This window comes from Netta rufina (genome assembly GCF_964035555.1).
Source record: "Netta rufina genome assembly, chromosome: 18".
Classification (NCBI taxonomy): domain Eukaryota; kingdom Metazoa; phylum Chordata; class Aves; order Anseriformes; family Anatidae; genus Netta; species Netta rufina.
In genome coordinates, this window is record NC_140142.1 from 9,661,298 (window position 1) to 9,682,495 (window position 21,198).

Consider the following 21,198-nt stretch of genomic DNA (forward strand, 5'->3'; position numbering starts at 1 on the left):
AGCACATCAATGTCCTTCTTCTAGTGAGGGGCCCAAAACTGAACACAGTACTCGAGGTGCGGCCTCACCAGAGCCGAGTACAGGGGGACGATCACTTCCCTAGACCTGCTGGCCACACTGCTTCTGATACCAGCCAGGATGCTGTTGGCCTTCCTGGCCACTTGAGCACACTGCTGGCTCATATTCAGCCAACTATCCACCAATACTCCCAGGTCCTTCTCCACCTGGCATCTTTCCAACCATTCATCTCCCAGCCTGTAGCGTTGCTTGGGGTTGTTGTGCCCCAGGTGCAGGACGCAGCACTTGGTCTTGTTGAACTTCATTCAGCTGACCTCAGCCCATCGGTCCAGCCTATCCAGATCCTCCTGCAGAGCCCTCCTACCCTCGAGCAGATAGACATATGCACCTAACTTGGTGTGGTCTGCAAATTTACTGAGGGTTCACTCAATCCCCTCATCCAGATCATCGATAAAGATATTAAAGAGAATTGGCCCCAGTCCCTGGGGGACTCCTCTAGTGACTGGCCTCCAACTGGATTTAACTCAATTCACCACAACTCTTTGGGCCCAGCTATCCAGCCAGTTTCTAACCCAACAAAGCGTACATGAGACTAAGCCATGAGCAGTGAGTTTCTCGAGGAGAATGCTGTGGGAAACAGTGTCGAAAGCCTTACTGAAGTCAAGATAGACCACAGCCACAGCCTTTCCCTCATCCACTAAGTGTGTCACTGTCATAGAATGAGAACAGGTGTGTTAAGCAGGACCTGCCTTTCATAAACCCATGCTGGCAGGGCATGATTGCCTGGATGCCCTGCAAGTGCTGTGTGATGGCACGAGCTTCCTTGAGCTTCCCCAGTACTGAGTTCAGACTGACAGGCTTGTCGTTCCAAGATCCTCCTTCCAGCCATTTTGTAGGTGGGCATCTCATTTGCTAGTCGCCAGTTGACTGGGACCTCCCCTCATAGCCAGGACTGCTGATAAATGATGGAAAGTGGCTTGGCCAGCTCTTCTGCCAGTTCTCTCAGTACCCTTGGGTGGATCCCATTCGGCCCCATCAATTTGCGTACATGTAAGTGCTGTAGCAGTTCGCCAAACATTTCCTTGTGGATTATGAGGGCCACATTCTGCTGCCTATCCCCTCCCACCAGCTCAGGGTACTTGGTATCCAGAGAACAACTGGTCTTGCCACTAAATATTGAGGCAAAGAAGGCATTAAGCACCTCATCTTTTCCTCATCTCTTGTCACTAAGTTTCCCCCCACATCCAGCAAAGGATGGAGATTCTCCTTAGTCCTTCTTTTCATGTTTATGTATTTATAAAAACATTTTCTGTTATTCTTAACAGCAGTAGCCAGATTAAGCTCCAGGTGAGCTTTGACCTTTCTAATTTTGTCCTTGCACAGCCTCACAACATCCTTATAGTCTTCCTGAGTGGCCCACCCTCTTTTCCAAATGTCATACAGTCCCTGACTTGCACACCACGTGCAGTGCACTGCAGCGCTTGCAATGTCCCTCTTGGTCCTGTAGCCACTGCCAGAGGCTGGAAGGCACCTCAGCCCTGCATTGCTTTCTCCTGCTCTGCCCTCTTCTGAGATGCCCCAAGGCATGAGGAATGGGCACATGGACCTCGGTTCAAGGAATCACATCCCAGGACTGCACTCACGTGGCTTCCCAGGAGATGTTACTCGGCCTCATGACACTATCTTGCCCCACTGGCCTTCATGAAATATATGGGAATAACTGATGGCCTTTGTGCTCCTTTGTGTTCATCTTTCCTGTGTGCATACAATGTGGCTGCTGGCACCAGTAGCAAAGGGTTTCTCTCCCCATATCTCCACTGCACACAAACAGGGAGTTGCTCTTCTCCTGAGACATACAATCTCCCAGGGGACAATTTGCAGCTGAGTGCATCTGTGCTGGCCTGGACAGACAGAGCTGCACCCCTTCACCATGCAACTCCCATTCCATACAGCCCTGAGACGGTGCTGCTCTGCAGATTATTAAAAATGTCCAAAAAGACACCAGAATTCATCTTGTGCCTGAAATGCTTTACATTATCACTCTTATGCAGAAGATTAAGGGAAATTTCTTGTTTCTGAAACACAACAATGCACCAGTTTCCTCAAGGCATCCTTGAGCTCCTGGTTCCTCATGCTGTAGATGAGGGGGTTCACTACTGGAGGCACCACCGAGTACAGAAATGACACCAACAAGTCCAGGTATGCGGAAGAGATCGAGGAGGGCTTCAGGTGGGCAAACATGACAGTGCTGAGAAACAGGGAGACCACGGCCAGGTGAGGGAGGCATGTGGAAAAGGCTTTGTGCCGGCCCTGCTCAGAGGGCATCCTTAGCACGGCCCTGAAGATCTGCACATAGGACACCACAATGAAGACAAAACATACAATGGTTAAACAGGCACTAAAGATGAGAAGCTGACCTTGCCTGAGATAGGCGTGAGAGCAGGAGAGCTTGAAGATCTGGGGGATTTCACAGAAGAACTGGTCCACAGCATTGCCTTGGAAGAGGGGCAGGGAAAATGTAGTGGCCTTGTGCCAGATAGCATAGAGAAAGCCACTGCCCCAGGCAGCTGCTGCCATCTGGGCACAAGCTCTGCTGCCCAGGAGGTTCCCATAGTGCAGGGGTTTGCAGATGGCAACGTAGCGGTCGTAGGCCATGATGGTGAGAAGATAAAACTCTGCTGAAAAAAAAAAGAAAAATAAAAAAAACTGAGCAGCACAACCTGTGTAGGAAATGGCTGTGGTATCCCATAGGGAGTTGGCCTTGGCTTTGGGAATGGTGGTAGTAATAGTGCCCAGGTCAAGGAGGGCGAGGTTGAGGAGGAAGAAGTACATGGGGGTGTGGAGGCGGTGGTCACAGGCTACAGCAGTGAGGATGAGGCCATTGCCCAGGAGGGCAGCCAGGTAGATGCCCAGGAAGAGCCCGAAGTGCAGGAGCTGCAGCTCGTGTGTGTCTGTGAATGGCAGCAGGAGGAACTCATTGGGGAAGCGGCTGTTGGGCATTCTCTGACTTTGTACAAGGCTTTCTGTTGAAGAGAAGAAGGCAAAACAAAGTTAGAACAGACTTCTCTGAGGAAAACCTAATGCAAGTCATATTGCACCCCCAAACTGAGCCTCTCTCTTAGCACGAGAACTGTTCTGCAGCTCTCCTGCTCAAGCTGCAGCTGGTGTTGGCTGAGGGAGGCACTGGGAGCAGGGGCTGCTTCAGGCTCTAGAGGAGTCCTTCCTGCAGGATCTGCAGCTCGCGTGTGTCTGCGAATGGCAAGAGGAGGAACAAGTTGGGGAAGCTGCTGTTGGACATTTGCTGTCCTCTCAGGAGGCCACCCCAGCCCAAACCCTCCCCAGCTCTCCACACCTCCTTTCCTCTCCCCAGCACAGCCCAGCCCAGCCTAGCAGAACAGCCCATGCTGGGATGCCACACAAACAGGAAATGGAGAAGGGGAGGTCAGTAGCAGTGTCCCTGCTGCTGCCATCTGCAGGATGTAAACCCCGCCACTCCACCTTCTCAGACATCCTGCAGCCCCCCAGTCCAGACCCACTCCCCAGCACAGCACAGCATGACACTGCTGGCCCTGGGGCTCCTCAGGCAGCAACACTGCACACACTCAGCGCCCTGCTCTGCTCCTGGGACACCCCATGTCCCACACAGCCTTGCCCCAGCCCAGCACGTCTGGGCTGGCCTGAGCAGCCATTCCTGCAGCCCCTTCCCATGCTGCCCACAGCCCCCCAGCTGGTGGTGCTGCTTTGCAGAGCGAGGGCTGTGGTGCACAGGGCCGTGGGGGCACTCTGCAGGGCCATGCTGGTCAGGCTGGGAAGGCAGAGCCAGCTGGTGGGGGGCACTGCCACTGAGTGCCTCCCACACAAGTGGTTCCTTGGCCATGGGGGCTGCGCACAGATAGCTGCCCTTCTTCAGAGTCAGAGACTTATGGAATAGTCTGAGCTGGACAGGACCCACAAGAAGCATCAAGTCCAACTCATTTCCAATGTTGGGAGCTGTTTTTCACTGTATTCAGTACATGAAATTCAACCAGAGGAATAACAATAAATCCAGGAGATTGTTTTCCCTATGCCTGCCATGTTTCCTGGAGTTGCAGAGCTCTCCTTGCGCTGATTTAGCACCTTGAATGCTTTAGCACCTAGTTGCCTCCACGTTGGACAGACTCATGTTCTGTATGTTCCATGCTCTCCTGCCTCTCCTGAGCAACAAGAAGAATCAGTCCTCACAGTAACACAAGGGCTCTGAAGAAGAATGTGGGAGGTGAAAGAGGGAAGCTTGGGAAAAAAAATAAAATAAAGTAATAAAATAAATAAAAATGAAATAAAACAAAACAAAACAAAATAAAATAAAATAAAATAAAATAAAATAAAATAAAATAAAATAAAATAAAATAAAATAAAATAAAATAAAATAAAATAAAATAAAATAAAATAAATCCTGGGACTCCCTGGCAGTGCTGCTGTGCCAGGACTCTTTCCCTCCACCTTTGCACACATCCAAGTGCCCCTGCAGCTCCACCACAGGTCTCTGAGGAAGAATCTCAGGCAAGCAAATCACAGCAGGGTTCTTTCTTTTATTTAAATACACAGAGCTTGGCTTCTCATTTATTCCATGTCTCAGAGTCACACAGACAGGTAGATACTGAAATGGAAGAGGATGAACAATGATACCTTTGTGTGCAACACCATCACATATAAATCAAAGATAAGATAATGCAACACAACCACACACAAATTTCCAACTTCTAGGCTTGTAATGAGCTACATTATAAATGATATGCAGAGGAAGAATGGCAGTTTATTGGTTCTGAAAATATCCAGTTACCAATTTGCACACTGCATCCTTGAGCTCCTTGTTCCTCATGCTGTAGATGAGGGGGTTCACTGCTGGAGGCACCACTGAATACAAAACTGCCAGCAAAAGATTCAGGGAGGAGGAGGATACAGAAGGGGGCTTCAGATAGTCAAATAATCCAGTGCTGATGAACAGGGAGACCACGGCCAGATGAGGGAGGCATGTGGAAAAGGCTTTGTGCCGTCCCTGCTGTGAGGGCATCCTCAGCACGGCCCTGAAGATCTGCACATAGGAGAGCACAACATAAAGAAAACATCCAAATGCTAAGCAGGCACTAACCACAAGAAGCCCAACTTCTCTGAGGTAGGCATCAGAGCAAGACAGCTTGAGGATCTGGGGAATTTCACAGAAGAACTGGTCCACGGCATTGCCTTGGCAGAGGGGAAGGGAAAAGGTATTGACAGTGTGCAGCACAGCATAGACAAAAGTAATGCCCCAGGCAGCTTCTGCCATGTTGACACAAGTTCTGCTGTCCATTATGGTCCCGTAGTGCAGGGGTTTGCAGATGGCAACATAGTGGTCATAAGCCATGATGGTGAGAAGATAAAACTCTGCTGAAATGAAAAAGACAAAGAATAAAATCTGAGCAGCACATCCATAGGAGGAAATGGCCCTGGTATCCCACAGGGAATTGTCCATGGCTTTGGGAACAGTGGTGGAGATGCAGCCCAGGTCGAGGATGGCGAGGTTGAGGAGGAAGAAGTACATGGGGGTGTGGAGGCGGTGGTTGCAGGCTACAGCAGTGAGGATGAGGCCGTTGCCCAGGAGGGCAGCCAGGTAGATGCCCAGGAAGAGCGCGAAGTGCAGGAGCTGCAGCTTGCGTGTGTCTGCGAATGGCAGGAGAAGGAACTCTGTTGGGGAGGTGCTGTTGGACATTTGCTGCCTCAGGGCATGGTTGCCTGTCCATGGAGTAATAGACAGTGACATGTTAGAGAGACCTTTCTGAGCAAAAACAAACCTTATTTCAAAGAAAATATCCTTAACAAGGCTGTATCCTCACTGCATCTTCATCTGAAGAAGACTTGCTCCTGCCTGGAGCTCTGCATCTGTCTGCCTAAAGATGCCACAGAGACCATGAAGATCCTCTGTAATCTCAGCAGTAATCAGTGCTGCTGGTAAAGAACACCAGGGGTGCATCTCAGGCATCCAATGGCCAGAGGTATCTCCCTATTTACAAGTGCTGAGAAGGACATCCACCAATCCCACAAGAAACAATGAAGGTTGTGCTGGTGCTGTCTGTAGGCTAAAGGGTGCGGAGTGAAGTTGTGAGGTTCCTCAAAGACCTACACATCTCTTTTAACTGTAATACTCTATGAGTTTAGTTCCCTTCTACAATGCTTACAACACAATTATCATCTCCCTGACTGTCATCCAAAGCAGGAAATTAAAAAATGAGACCTCAGAGAGTGCCATCTTGTCAGTTATGGCAGGTGTTGTTCTTCCCTTTCAAGAATCTCCCCCAGAAATGCCCTGGGGGTGCTGGGGAGGTATGAGGAGCCTGGCCCATGTAGCAGCCCCCTGCCGGCAGCAGGACCCTGCTCTGCCCTGGCTTTTTGGTCCTTCCAGCCACAGCTTCTCCCCGCAGTGTCCTGGGTAGCTCCCCGGGCAGGCTGAGTGCTGAGCCTCTCAGGCAGCAGAGGCCCTGCCCCAGCACACAGCCGCTGAGGCACAGCAGGGACCCTGATCTGCACCACAGCCCTGGGCACCCCTGCCTGCACCCTGCTTGCACAGCCTGAAGCCAGCCCCAAGAGAAGGAACCCTCAAGTCCTGTCCCTCTGACAGCTTTGGTAGGTAATCCCTGCTCTGGAGCTTGACATTCTTCTGTTATCCAAAGAAACTCTGAGAGTTCTCCTGAAAGATCCCATAGGCTGTTGGATCTGCCATCAAATCTGAAGATGGCACCAGGAACAACAGCTGCATTGCCCTGCAGAGAGAGACTTACCCTGTTCAGGGCTCTGAAGATTTCTCCTGCAGTGAGCTCTCAGCATCCCCCCTCCACACTGCCTTTAACATCTCCCTCCCTTCTCTCAGCCACCCTTGTCCCCTGCAGGCAGTGCCCCCAGCCCTGCTGCGCTGTGCAGAGGAGCTGCTCCTGGGCAGAGCTGTCTCTCTGCAGTGCTGCCTGCTTGCCAGGAGCTCCCCTTGTGCCCAGGAGCCCAGCCCAGCTCAACAGCACAGCTCCAGCCCAACACCTCTCTGTCTCTCCCCTCTCTTATGTCTTTTGAGATGTCCCTGGGCCTCCAGGGGAACCACCTTTGAAACACACTGAAGTAATTACTGATGTTCCTTCCTTCAGCTGCTGAAGGAATCTCATTTCCAGCTCCATCCTTCCTTATTCAGAAAATGGATGAGGTCCAAGGATCACCTTTCCATGCCCTGTTTTTAGGCAGGACACTCCTGCAAGGACAGGGATGGATCTTCCTTCTCCCTGCTGATGGAAAGGTTACAACTGAGCCAACCAAGGCACCTCCTTCTTTGTTTGCTGTCCAGAGGCTAGAAGGGGTCTCTGCTCTCTCCCATGCCTCACATTTGGAAACTGCCCTGGCTATGTTACACAGTGACCATTCACTGCCTCTACTGTGGACAGCACTGGGAGCTCTTGACAAGCCCCTGGGCCTCCAGGGGAATCAACTTGGAATCAAACCAATGCAATCACTGTTCTTCCTGCTGTCAGCTAGGGAGAGACACCTATTTCCAGTGCTACCTTTTCTCTTAAATCAAAATACGTGTTTGATATGGGAATCATCTTTTCTTGTCCTTTTATTAGTTCGGACACCCACAAATTTTATTGCATTTCTTTCAAGCACCTGTTGATATTCCAGAGAACTAATCTTTTTCACTGCAAATGAAATCCCTCTGTCTACACAGACTACACAACCCAGCAAGCTCATAGAGTCATAGAATGTTTTTGGTTAGAAAAGACCTTAAGCTCTAGTTCCAGTTCCCGTGAAATTGGCAGAGTCACCTCCCACTAGACCAGAAGTGCTCAAGGTCCCATCCAGGATCCGAACAGGCTGAGACCCCAACAGGCCGGGAGCCCGGAGCGGCGCCGAGAGATCGAGTTGCTACGGGAGACCAGAGGCGTCAGTGGACACCGGCAGCCGACCCTCACCGTGTGGCCAGTCGGCACAGAGCAGAGGGGCGGATATCAGGACCCTGCAGCCTGTCTGACATAACCATGGAGGCAGTGGCAGCTGTGCTGAGCTGTGCTGCTTCACTCTAGCATTCTTTTCATAAGAGGTTTATCTTGCAATGAAAAAAGACTATTTGTCCTCAGATCGGTGTTATAACTATTACTAATGACGAACCACATTACTAATGATTTTCACAAACCGCATTTAAGGTTGCAGCTGGCACTGCCTGCAGCCGTATAGCAGATGTTAACACTCTCTTTCCTAACTAGTAATCATGTGTCTCATCCATTTGTGGTGAATGGTCAGTGGCAAAAAGAAAAGGGGGAGAGTAAGGGGCGACAAAGACAGAAACGGTACCAGGAGGATGCCACTGACACTAACAGCACGGGTAATAGGAGTAGTATAAGTGACACAGGTGATGGTGCGGGGCGCTCTGCCTGCTGCTCGCCTTCGCCTGCCTGTGCACTGCTGCCAACGGTGCTAGAGCAAAATGTGAAGACTGCTCAGATGGCAGTGATGAGAGTGCTTGTGTGAAGAAGACGTGTGCTGAATCTGACTTTGTGTGCAACAGTGGTCGGTGTGTGCCAAACAGATGGCAGTGTGATGGGGATCCAGACTGTGAAAATGGGTCTGATGAGAGTGCTGGGCTGTGTCATATGAGAACAGTGTCATGGAAATGTGATGGTGAAAAAGACTGTGACAGTGGAGAAGATGAAGAGAATTGTGGCAATGTGACTTGTAGTGCAGCAGAGTTCACATGCAGCAGTGGACAATGTATTTCCAAAAGCTTTGTCTGCAATGGTCAAGGTGACTGCTCCAACCACTCGGATGAATCTTTGGAGCAGTGTGGACCCCAGCCTGCACCTCCGGTGAAGTGTTCTGTGAGTGAGGTGCAGTGCAGCTCAGGTGAATGTATCTACAAGAAGTGGTGATGTGACAGAGATCCTTATTGCAAGGATGGAAGTGATGAAATTAACTGCCCTTCTTGGACCTGTGGACCAGACTAGTTCAGATGTGAAGATGGGAACGGTGTCCATAGGAGTAGGCAGTGCAGTGGTGTGAGAGACTGTCTGGATGGCACTGATGAAGCAAACTGTAACAATGTTATTCAGTGCTCTGGACCTGGCAAATTCAAGTGCAGAAGTGGAGAATGCATAGATATCAATAAGGTGTGTAACCAGCAGAGAGACTGCAAGGACTGGGGTAATGAGCCCCTGAAGGAATACAACATAAATGAATGTGACTGTCCAGCTGGGAAACTGTGGAGATAGTGATGAATGCCAAAACCCTGGTATCTGTAGTCAAATCTGTATCAACCTGAAAGGTGGCTACAAATGTGAATGTAGCCACGGCTATCAGATGAATCCTGCTACAGCAAAGCAAATTACATAACCGTCGCTTAACTTGTCAGAAGATAAAAAAGAAAGTGTTTCAACAAGCAGCCATGGGAGGGAAGAATCACTGAACCCCCAATGTGAGGGACTGTACCTTGTTTTACTGACTACTGAAACAGCTGTGAGAACTGCAGAAAGGGACCCACGCATCCAGAATAAAAGGACCAGTAACTACTGAAACTTGGAGGGTTGAGTCCGCTCCTGGGAAACTGAAACTCAAGCTAAGGAAGAACTAATATTCTGGCAACAAGGCTCTGCATGAATTAAGGATGCCAAATAAAGGGAACAAGCCTAAAGGGAGAAAAGGGAGAAGGCAAGACCGGGGCAGGACCCTCCACTGCAGTGTGTATAGTCTACCGAGGGAGGCAACCCCTATGGGTATTGACTGCCGAGTGAGAGGGCCTCGACCGGACTTCTCCCACACTAAGATCAGGTTGTCCCAAGAAAATAACATAAAAAAACCTCTTTTTTAAACGTAAATAAAATTGTGATTCGTTTTCCAGGAGCTGGATCACCCTGACAGGCTGAACGGTAACACAAGCCTGAATTGACCCTGAAAGCAGGCTTAACTCCTTGACTGAAGGCGTTTGCCTATTATAATCCAGCTACGTGGGCAGAAGACAGATCCTGGGACTATAGGACCCCAGTATATATACTTAATAGAATAATTAGGTTATTAGCTGTAATAGAAATAGTTATAAATGATGAGAACTGATCTAAATGAGTTATAAAGATGAGAACTGCTTTGTATCAAAATTGCCTAGCTTTGGATTATTTACTAGCACAAGAAGGAGAAGTCTGTGGAAAAATTAGCTTTAGTAATTGCTGTTTAAAGATTGATAAAAAGGGTGTTTCTTCCTAGTAGCTGATAGAATGCTATGTTCTGGTTTAGGATGAGAAGAATGTTAATAATATGCTGATGTTTTAATTGTTTTTAATTGTTACAGAGCAGTGCTTACACCAAGCCAAGGACCAAGCCAAATTCAGCTTCTCACTGTCCTGTCAGCAGGCAGGCTGGGAGGAGGGCCGGACTGCTCGGGGTTAGGTTGGGCATCGGACAGCAGGTGGTGAGCAATTGCATTGTGCATCACTTGTTTCGTACACATTATTACTAGTAGTACTATTATCATCATTATTGTTATTATTATTGTTATTATTTTCTTGTTTTTATCTCAACTCAGAGGCTTCACTTTCCCATTTCTCTCTCCCATCCCAGAGAAGGAGGGGGGAGGTGAGCGAGCAAACACAAACCTGGAAGGATATGGAATGGGATTTATTTTCATGGCTGCCTGGTGGACCATGGGTTAAAAGAGTGTTATTTTTATTGTCATGTGGTGTAATTATGTTATTGTATATACCTTGTATGATACCTTGCCTTACGTTATAAATACACCGGGTGATAAATAGTACATTGGTAATAACTTCATTAAAAAGGGAAGGGGATATGTCAATTATGATGTTTAAGAATAGGACCCTCCAAGAACGGACTGATGAAATCCAGTTATTAACAACAGAAGTGACACGAATTGATGATATTAAAAATAAGATAAGGGATTGTGAGGAATGTTTTAATAATTCGTGTCCATAAAGAACAATCCTGTTTAAATCCTGTCTGCCTCTGGGCCCTGCACTGGCAATTTAATTCTTGAACCACAGATGCAGTGTGTCCCAGTCTCCCCCTCATTCTAGTCAATTTATCACTTCTTAAATTTATGAACCTGTTTGCTTTTGTTATTCCGGACTTCTATTTCTAACACTGCTATAGATGTGTCTGTGAATGGCTGGGGAAGAATGTTTTAATCACTTGTGTGTCCGGGAGTTTCAGAACAACTGATAACAACTAGTGACTGTTATGGGATACTATGTGGATCTTTGGTATCTGGTTAGGGGGGGCCGAGAGATAAAGAGGAAGGAGAAAGAAGCTGAAGGACAGCTGGGAGACAAGACTTGAAGAGGATGTTCTATAAACTTGGTATGGTGCCCAGTAAGTACAAAGGGGGAGAGGAAGACTACGAGCCTTCAGCATGAAAGACCCCTAGAGACCCCCAGAAGAGACCCCAGAGGAGACTGTGCATGCTCCAGTAGGAGGGACTGCACCCCGGAAGCTAATTTTAATAATCTATTTTTTTAGAAGTAGTAATGAATATGTATTAGTCTAGGAGCATAAAAATCAGCTGCTTGATGTAACTGATGTGTGTCCTGGTGGAGCGGAGACTGCTGGTGCACCCAGTGCTGTTTGCTTACCTCTATTCCTTTATATTCTTTCAATAAATCCTATTTTTTTATTTAATCCTAATTTGAATCCTGAGCCATTTATAACACAGTTGACCTCAGCCCATCGGTGCAGCCTATCCAGATCCTCCTGCAGAGCTTTCCTACCCTCAAGCAGATCAACACACGCACCTAACTTGGTGTCATCTGCAAACTTACTGAGGGTGCACTCAATGCCCTCGTCCAGATCATCGATGAAGATATTAAATACCATCTGAATAAAGCAATCCTAGCCATCATAACTGTCACATCAACTCCTTCTCTGCAGAATTTGCCTAAAATATATGTTTTCCCAAAGTATATATAAAGTTCTTGAATCACTTTTCCACACATGGGTGGGCATTTCCTTTAGGATGCAATGGAGTTGCTAAAGGCTGCATGAGGAAACGTGAGCCTGGAAATGTAGAAGACCTTCTGAAGCATGAGCTGGTTGGCAGGCAGAGTACCCGAGGGACTGTGAAGGGCATGCATCTGGTACTCCTGGGGGGGCTAGAAAGAGGCTTCCTGAGCACAACACCTCCTTGTGACCCTTGTGGATGCTGGCTGTGAGGTCACTTCTGTCTCAGCACCTGTCTGGACAACAGCAGGGAGGCAGAGCCTCTGAGATCACAAAGGCTTTCAGGAAGCTGCCCCCAACAGGGTGACTCCTTTGGGAAGGCCAGGGGAAATCTGGGTGAATAAAGGTGGGAAATTTGGGGGAGAGAAGAGGGACTTGGCTAACAGAAAGGAAAGATCTGGAAGAGGTGAGAGGGGTTCAGGCAAGGCTGTGCTGCTGCAACACTTACTAGGAAAACATCCATGTCAAGCCCTGGCAATATTTCTAAGCAGTAACTGTAAGCCCTACCCCTACATCTAAATGCTATCCCTCTCTCTGCAAGGAATCCACTACTCTTACTCCTAACCCCAAATCTCACCTGGCGTGGGTTAGCCAAGTCCCAAATCCATAAGGCATTACCATACACTCTTAGCTCAATTCTCACCCTATTCCTCAGCCTTTCATCCCTAGCATTGAATTCCAGCCTTAACATGATTCCTCAACAGAGCCCTGAAGAAAATCCCAACAGATAACATCATCTCCACACTAGACACAGACTAGAAGCCAACGCAGGAAACACAGGCCTCCCTCTAATACTCTGCCCAACTACTAACCCTGGAAGGCAAGATCTAATCCCTAAACCCTAACCTGAACACCTAAGCCCCAAATCCTGCGTTCCTGTGGTCTAGTCACCTAACTGAAGCAGTTTGGCCTCATGAAGCTGAGCAGGGCATGAAAGGTCCTGCAGCAATCACTTGGCCTTGGAGGAGGCAGGTGAGGTGACATGGATATGGTCAGGTCACAGGACTCAAAGAGGAGATGGGTGGGGATGTTCTGCTGAGGTCAGCTCTGCCTCAGGCTCTCAGGAGGCAGCAGGAGGTCCATGGCTGTGCAGAGCTGGGCCATGATAGTGTGTTTCCTGTTGCTCTGCGATGTGTGTGTGTGTTGGGTTAGGTGCAAACACCTAGGCTTGTTTCTAATCTCCCACCTAAGCACAAGTGTGGAATAGCTCACCCCCTGCCAAAACCCTCCTTGTTTTATCTCATCCATGGAGGGAAGAGCAAAAAAAAAAAAAGCTCTGAGCAATTTTCCCAGGGTTTTCATCTGCTAGCAGCCCCAAAGCAGCAGCAGTGTCTTGCCATTGCCGGCTCATGGGTCTGCTGGTGCTTGTCCGGGCTCTGCTTTTACCTTGCAGGTGGGAGGTTGTATTGGGCTTACATGGAATTGGTAGGGCACAGTGATAAGTGTTTTCAGATTCTAAAGGGGGTTAGGCAAAATTCTCTGAAATTGTCTTTCTCACAGGGGAGATGCTGTCTGTTTCTCTAACTGGAAAGCTCTTCAAGACTTGAAGGAGGATGTACAGCCTCTGGGGTGGGTTTCAACCTCCCTCAATTTACTTATGTTTAGTTATAAACACCTAATCCCCACTCACTCCCAGGGAGCCACTCAGCCTGTCTATTTTCCAGGACAATCCCGCTATTTTATTAAGCTGGAACAGAGCTTCCCTTTGCAGCTTTCTGTGGAGCCTCCATGTCCCTGACATTATTGGCATGGTGGCTAAGCTTGAGCTGGAGGACTGAAGCATGCGTTAAAGTCCTTATCTTTTTTGTCTATGTGAACTCTGGCTTCTGAGTAATACAAGAAAATTAAGACTCTTTAAATTACTTTTCTCATCTCAGTCTGAAAGTGTTTCTGCAAAGTCAATCTCTTATGATTTTGAAGGGTTGTTAAGCCTTCTCTTTAGGTAAGAGACCTCAAACTTCTCTTCACATAGGATTTTGAACCAGTATATCTGTAGTTAGCCTATAAGATCAATCCTTTGCCTCCTTTATTCAGATTGCCCTTTGAAAGTTACTTAAATGGTAGACCCACGTGATTAGTTCTTTCTTTGTCAAGCAGACACTCATGCTGTCAGTCCTCTCTGGGTGCCAATACCTTCAGTGTGGACTAAACTTCCTGGAAGCTTTCTGACACCCTTTCAGTATTTTGAACTTTTTTCTGGTTGAGAATTAGAATATTGATTTACTTGTCTGGGTTGCTTATACCACATGTCGTCGTTCCCCCCCTTTATTTTCTTCATTGTTCTCCTTTTCTGACAGAGATAGGGTGATACAGAAGAATTTGGATGCTTATTAATCAAAAATAAATCTAATTTTGGAATGGGAAACAATCACTTATCTATCTGTAAATGGCAGAGAGCTGCTCTCTAGCTATCTTGCAGCTGCCCATGGAAAGTAGAAATCTGGGCTCAGAGGGCAGAAATAACTCCACCCTGTTCTGTTTTAAACCAGTCTAATCTTCACTCCAGCTGCTTCTTCCTAAACACAGGGCAGCACCTTAACTATCCAAATGGCAGATTAAATTGTAGATTTACCACTTTTCCTAATCTGTGAAAAGCGCAGTTCAAAACTATGTGTTTCTTAGTTGAATAAAGCCTGAAGAAAAAGTGATTCTTCCATAACTCAGATTTATAGCTTCCTTTCCTCCTTTCTCACTTTCACCATGTCCTATTGTCAGCTGTTCCTCTTCTGTTGCCTTATTGTAGAGCTATTGCTTCCCACTTCTTCTGATATATTTACCTACAACCCATGTCTACATCTGCACACCAACCTTCTCTTGTCTAGCTAACCGGAGACATATTTCACTGCAGTTCTGTGAGCTGCATGAGCTCTTATGATTCTGCCAGCTGATGAAGATTGACCTGCTGTAGAGGGAATGAAAAACTGGAATGTCTTTTAATTCTTCCTGTCAGTAAAACACCTGCTTCTAAGCCTTCCATTAAGAAAAAAAAAATAATAAAATAAATCCACCATATTATATTACAGTAAAACTACACAGTGCAGGGAGATTGATTTAGGCAATATGTGTTTATCCAGATTGGAATATACTTCGAAGTCTGAGGGTGAGGGCCTCATACTTCAAAGAGCTCTAAGGATTTATGGAACAGATGGTAAGACTGAGAGTGCCGTGTGAACCCATCAGCGTGGACACAGATCTTGGAATCTAGGTGTTTGTGTTCGACACATGACTGAACACATGAACCATAAATAACACTGATCCCTGTTAGTAGGAGATGAGCCTTTGATGAGTGGAAGTGGTTCTATTTTGCTGTATCATGGGATAGAGAGCATGGGAAGCAGTGCATCACTAGTTAGTTCAGAAGTGACTGATAGATAGGGTGGACCTTGCTAGCTCTTGTGCAATCTGTTTGCTACTTGGAGAACTCCTTTCTTTCTGCAGTGAGATATATCTTGCTCACAACTAAATGGAATCTAATTATTTGTGGGCTGAGATAAGAACAAATGGAGATATAGAAAGAACTATGTCTAGATCAGCAGAGCAATGAAGAAAAAGTCCAAGAGAGGAAAAAGTGTATGACAGCATAAGAGAGGAAAAAGGTAATTCAGAATGCAAGTGAATGCATGTAGGAGAAGAAACTAAACAAAATTACACACCACGATTGTAGAAATAGATTAAGAATATAGACATAAAAGATAAGTAGTAGAGAGTGAAAACATGATTAGACCAAGAAAACTGTGTTTGAAAACATACATTTACCTAACTTAGGACTTTCACTTGCAAAATACCATGGCATCAGTGCCAAAGATTACTTGACTACTGTTAGCTTGTGCAGCACTGAAAGCATAATCATGTCAATTGCTTATTTGCATGATTTTTCGTATTTCTAAGAGTTGATATTTGCGCAGTGGCAGTATCGTAGCCAATGAGGTTAATCCGAGGCGCGATTATTGCTAATTGAAAACTTTTCCCAATACCCCGCCATGACGACTTGAAATATAGTCGGCATTTAAATATTTTTTTTTACAGGCTGGGAGAGGAATGGTTGGAGAGCTGCCAGGCAGAGAAGGACCTGGGAGTGATGGTGGATAGTCGGCTGAATATGAGCCAGCAGTGTGCTCAGGTAGCCAAGAAGGCCAACGGCATCCTGGCTTGTATAAGGAACAGCGTGACCAGCAGGGCTAGGGAGGTGATCGTCCCCCTGTACTCAGCTCTGGTGAGGCCGCACCTCGACTACTGTGTTCAGTTTTGGGCCCCTCGCTACAAGAAGGACATCGAGGTGCTTGAGCGGGTGCAGAGAAGGGCGACGAAGCTGGTGAGGGGCCTGGAGAATAAGTCCTACGAGGAGCGGCTGAGGGAGCTGGGCTTGTTCAGCCTGGAGAAGAGGAGGCTCAGGGGTGACCTTATCGCTCTTTTTAGGTACCTCAAGGGAGGCTGTAGCGAGGTGGGGGTTGGCCTGTTCTCCCACGTGCCTGGTGACAGGACGAGGGGGAATGGGCTTAAGTTGAGCCAGGGGAGTTTTAGGTTAGATGTTAGGAAGAACTTCTTCACAGAAAGGGTTGTTAGACATTGGAACAGGCTGCCCAGGGAAGTGGTGGAGTCACCATCCCTGGAAGTCTTCAAAAGACGTTTAGATGTAGAGCTTAGGGATATGGTTTAGTGGAGGGCTGTTAGCATTAGGTTGGAGGTTGGACTCGATGACCTTGAGGTCTCTTCCAACCTAGAAATTCTGTGATTCTGTAATTCTGTGATTCTGTGATATGGAAATGATCCGTTCTGTATCAGTGCAATTTCTGAACACTTGAAAAGAGATACTGTGGCTTCCCCTTCAGAAAAGAATCTCGAGAGCCGAGTACAGGGGGACAGTCACTTCCCTAGCCCTGCTGGCCACACTGCTTCTGATACCAGCCAGGATGCTGTTGGCCTTCTTGGCCACCTGAGCACACTGCTGGCTCATATTCAGCCGACTATCAACCAATACTCCCAGGTCCTTCTCCGCCTGGCAGCTTTCCAACCACTCATCTCCCAGCCTGTAGCTCTGCTTGGGGTTGTTGTGCCCCAGGTGCAGGACCCGGCACTTGGCCTTGTTGAACTTCATGCAGTTGTCCTCAGCCCATTGGTGCAGCCTATCCAGATCCTTCTGCAGAGCCTTCCTACCCTCGAGCAGATCGACACACGCACCTAACTTGGTGTCATCTGCAAACTTACTGAGGGTACACTCGATCCCCTCATTCAGATCATCGATAAAGATATTAAAGAGGACTGGCCCTAGTCCTGAGCCCTGGGGGACTCCACTAGTGACCGGCCTCCAACTGGCTTTAGCTCCAGTTAGATGTAACTGGAATACAACAGCAGGCATGCTTCTAGCCACACATGTCTTTTTCCAGAGAGAAATTGCAGAAATTTCCAGAAATTTCCAGAAAAAATGCTTTTATTTCCAAAAGCTGAAGAACATGGCAACCCACAGGCTGCTGCACCCTGAGGGGCAAGGGCAGAGCAAAGCCCAGGCTGGCACAACACAAAGCGTTGGGGACGGCCATGGCTGCGGAATGCTGGCCCCAAGGGCGGTTGGGCGGTTGGGCAGGCCTGTACCGGCTGCCCGTGCTGACGGGGAGGCTGCTCGGCTGCCTGCTCCTCCTGCTCAAGTGTCCGCTCCAGACACAACCTCAACCAGAGGGAGTCAGCTTCTTTCTCCTCTCTCTTCAAGCAGGACGGTGACACGATCGGGTCAGGATGGGAGTGACCGCTGCATGAGGATGAGGGGACAGGGACGGCCTCGGTGAGTCGCTGGAGACCCTTGGACACTCAGGCAGGGGATGCCCATGGTTAGAGGGAAATGCTGCTCCGTTTGGTGCTTTTCCTCTTTCAGACAGAAACATCCCTAGCGATGAGACCGGACCATGGCACACTGCTGGCCTCTCTCGCTTTGGGAACTTAGCCAGAAAAGATGCCAACGCTCTCCAGGACAGATAAGACAGCCCCAAGCCATTCCCCGCCACGGTGTCACCATGCTAAGTGGGAATATGGCACATTTAAGCTACAAGGAACATCTCCTGGACATCAGGAAGATGGGAGATGGACAGCCTTGGTGTGAGGCTGGGAGAACCTCCTGCAAGGAGGAAGGAATGGCTTCCAGTGCTGAGAGGGGGTGGCTGCTCGGTTTGTCACCTCCTCTATTAGAGCTGGAGACACTGACAGTGCTGGAATGAAGCCATAGCACACTCCTGGACTCTCTCGCATTGAGAAGTCAGCTGGAAAAGGTGTCAACAATCTCCAGGAAAGGTAAGATTTCCCCAACCCATACCCCAGCATGGTCTCTTTGGAAGCAGGACAGTGACACGCTTGGGCCAGGACGGGAGTGACTGCTCCATGAGGATGACGGGAGACAGATTGACGTGGTGAGACACTCGAGGTTGTGGGGCACAAAGGCAGGGTCAGCGCCCGGTCACAAGGGGATGCTGCTCCGTTTGTTCTGTCTGTTATTAAAGCCAGACACACACGGCAATTGGACCAGACCAAGGCACAATCCTGGCCACTCTCCCCTTGAGAAGTCAGCTGGAAGGATCTTCCAGCGCTCTCCAGGACAGGTAAGATCGCCCAAACCCACACGCACCAGGCTCTAACTGAAAGCAGGACGGTGACACGATCGGGTCAGGACAGGAGTGACCGCTCCATGAGGATGACGGAACACAGCATTGGTGAGTCACTAGATACACTTGAGCAGAGAGGCAGGGGCTGCCCATGGCCACAGGGGGTTGCTGCTCCGTTTGGTGCTTCTTCTCTTTCAGCCAGACACACACAGTGACAAGACGAGCACGGCAAACTTCTGGCCTCTCTGCCCTTGACCACTCATCTGGGAGGAAGAGCTGCCAACGCTCTCCAGGACAGGTAAGATCGCCCCAACCCACATCCACCAGCATCTAATATCAAGCAGGACAGTTACACGCTTGGGTCAGGAGGGCAGTGACTGCTGCACGAGGATAACGGGACACGGACAGCGTCGGTGAGTAACTGGAGACCCTCAGGCACAGAGGCAGGGGCTGCCCGTGTTCACAGAGGGATGCTGCTCCGTTTGGTGCTTCTTCTCTTTCAGCCAGAATCACATGGCAGTTGGACCAGACCACGGTACAATCTTGACTACTCTCCCCTTGAGAAGTCATCTTTGAGGAAGAGCTGCCAATGCTCTCTAGGACAGGTAAGATTGCCCCAACCCACACCCACCATGTTCTAACACCAAGGAGGATGGTGACATTATCAGGGTAGGACGGGAGTGGCCGCTGTATCAGGATGACAGAACAATGACAGCCTCGGTGAGTTGCTGGAGACCCTCGGGCACAGAGGCAGGGGCTGCCTGTGTTCACAGAGGGATGCTGCTCTGTTTGGTGCTTCTTCTCTTTCAGCCAAAATCACACGGAGTGTGGACCAGACCAAGGCACAATCCTGGCTGCTCTCCCGTTAAGAAGTCTGCTGGAATAAGAGCTGCCAACGCTCTCCAGGACAGGTAAGATTTCCCCAACCTACACCGCAGCATGGTCTCATAGCAAGCAGGACAGTGACACGCTTGGGCCAGGACGAGAGTGACCACTGCATCAGGATGACGTGAGACTGATTGACGTGGTGAGACGCTCGAGTCCGTCGGGCACAGAGGCAGGGTCAGCCCCTGGTCACACAGGGATGCTGCTGCATTTTTTCTTTCACTTATTAAAGCCAGACACACACAGCGATGGGAAGCAGACGACGGCACAATCGTGGCGACTGTCCCTTTGAGAAGACATCTGGAAGGAACATCCAGCACTCTCCAGGACAGGTAAGATCGCCCTAACCCACACCCACCACCCATAACAGTAAGCAGGAAGGTGACATGCTCGAGCCAGGAGTGCAGTGACCGCTCCATGAGGATGATGGGACAGGGACGGCCTCAGTGGGTCACTTGAGACCCTCGGGCACAGAGGCAGGGGTGGCAGGGGTCACAGAGGGATGCTGCTCTGTTTGGTGCTTCTTCTCTTTCAGCCAGAATCACACGGCGATTGGACCAGACCACGGTACAATCCTGGCCGATCTCCCGTTGAGCAGTCAGCTGGAATAAGAGCTGACAATGCTCTCTATGACAGGTAAGATTGCCCCAACCCACACCCGCCGGGTTCTATTAGCAAGCAGGACGGTGACACGATCAGGCTAGTACGGGAGTGACTGCTTGTAGTGGGTTTACGTGGCAAGGTTTTGGTAGCAGGGAGCCATAGGGGTGGTTTCTGTGAGAAAGATCTAGAAGCTGCCCCATGTTTGGGAAGGGCCCCATTGTTTTCCAGATCCGAGCCAATAAGCGATGTTGTTTTGCGCCTCTGTGAGAGCAGATTTAAGACAGGGAAAAACGCTGCGCCACACAGCAGCCGGGAGACTCAAGGGAGTGAGAGAACAGCCTTGCACCAAGGTCAGTGTAGAGGGAGGGGGAGAGGTGCTCCAGGCGCCGGAGCAGAAGTCCCCTGCGGCCTGTGGTGAGGACCATGGTGAAGCAGGATGTCCCCCTGCAGCCCATGGAGTACCACGGTGGAGCAGGGTTCCACGCTGCAGCCTGTGGAGGAGACCACGGTGGAGCAGGTGGCCCTGCACCGACGGAGGCTGCCGCCTGTGGAAGACCCCTGCCGGAGCAGATTCCGGGCCGGACCTGTAGCCCGTGGAGAGGAGCCCACGCAGGAGCAGGTGACCCGGCAGGAGCTGCTGCCCGTAGGGGAGCCAGGTTGGAGCAGTTTTCTCCTGAGGGATGGACCCCATGGTACGGACCCATATCTGGAGCAGTTCTGGAAGAGCTGCTGCCTGTGGGAAGCCCACGCCGGATCAGTTCATCAAGGACTGCATCCCGTGGGTGGGACCCCACAGCACAGGGGATGAGAGTGACCGAGAAGGAGCGGCAGAGAAGAAGTGCTGTAGACTGACCATAACCCCCATTCCCCGTTCCCCTGCGCCGCTCGGGGGGAGGAGGTGGAAGAGGGTGGATGGGGGGGGAAGGTGCTTTTGGTTTTTTTTTCTTTGTTTTCTCACTTCTCTCGCTTGTTAGTTGTAGGCAATAAATCTTACTATCTCCTTATGCCGAGTCTGTTTTGCCCGTTACAATAATTATTGCGTGATTTTCTCGTCCTTATCTCAATCCTTGAGCCCTTTTCACATATTTTCTCCCCATTCCTCTTTGAGGAGGGGGAGTGA

General features: G+C 49.1%; 2 protein-coding genes across 2 annotated transcripts in view; both read right to left on the reverse strand.

Moving 5' to 3' along the window:
• Nucleotides 1-3,018, reverse strand: part of LOC311216425 (uncharacterized protein) — a gene marked incomplete at both ends in the record, with an annotated part of 28,666 nt that extends 25,648 nt beyond the window's left edge. The window contains one exon of the mRNA XM_084297961.1: nucleotides 2,106-3,018. Within this exon, the coding sequence (XP_084154087.1) occupies nucleotides 2,106-3,018 (913 nt within the window). The remainder of the gene's footprint in view (nucleotides 1-2,105) is intronic.
• Nucleotides 3,019-4,810: 1,792 nt separating this feature from the next.
• LOC311216426 (olfactory receptor 14C36-like) lies at nucleotides 4,811-5,743 on the reverse strand (the record flags this gene model as incomplete). Its single annotated transcript, XM_084297962.1, has 1 exon — nucleotides 4,811-5,743. One exon carries the CDS (start codon nucleotides 5,741-5,743, stop codon nucleotides 4,811-4,813), a length of 933 nt encoding a protein of 310 aa, XP_084154088.1.
• Between the last annotated feature and the right edge of the window lie 15,455 nt (nucleotides 5,744-21,198).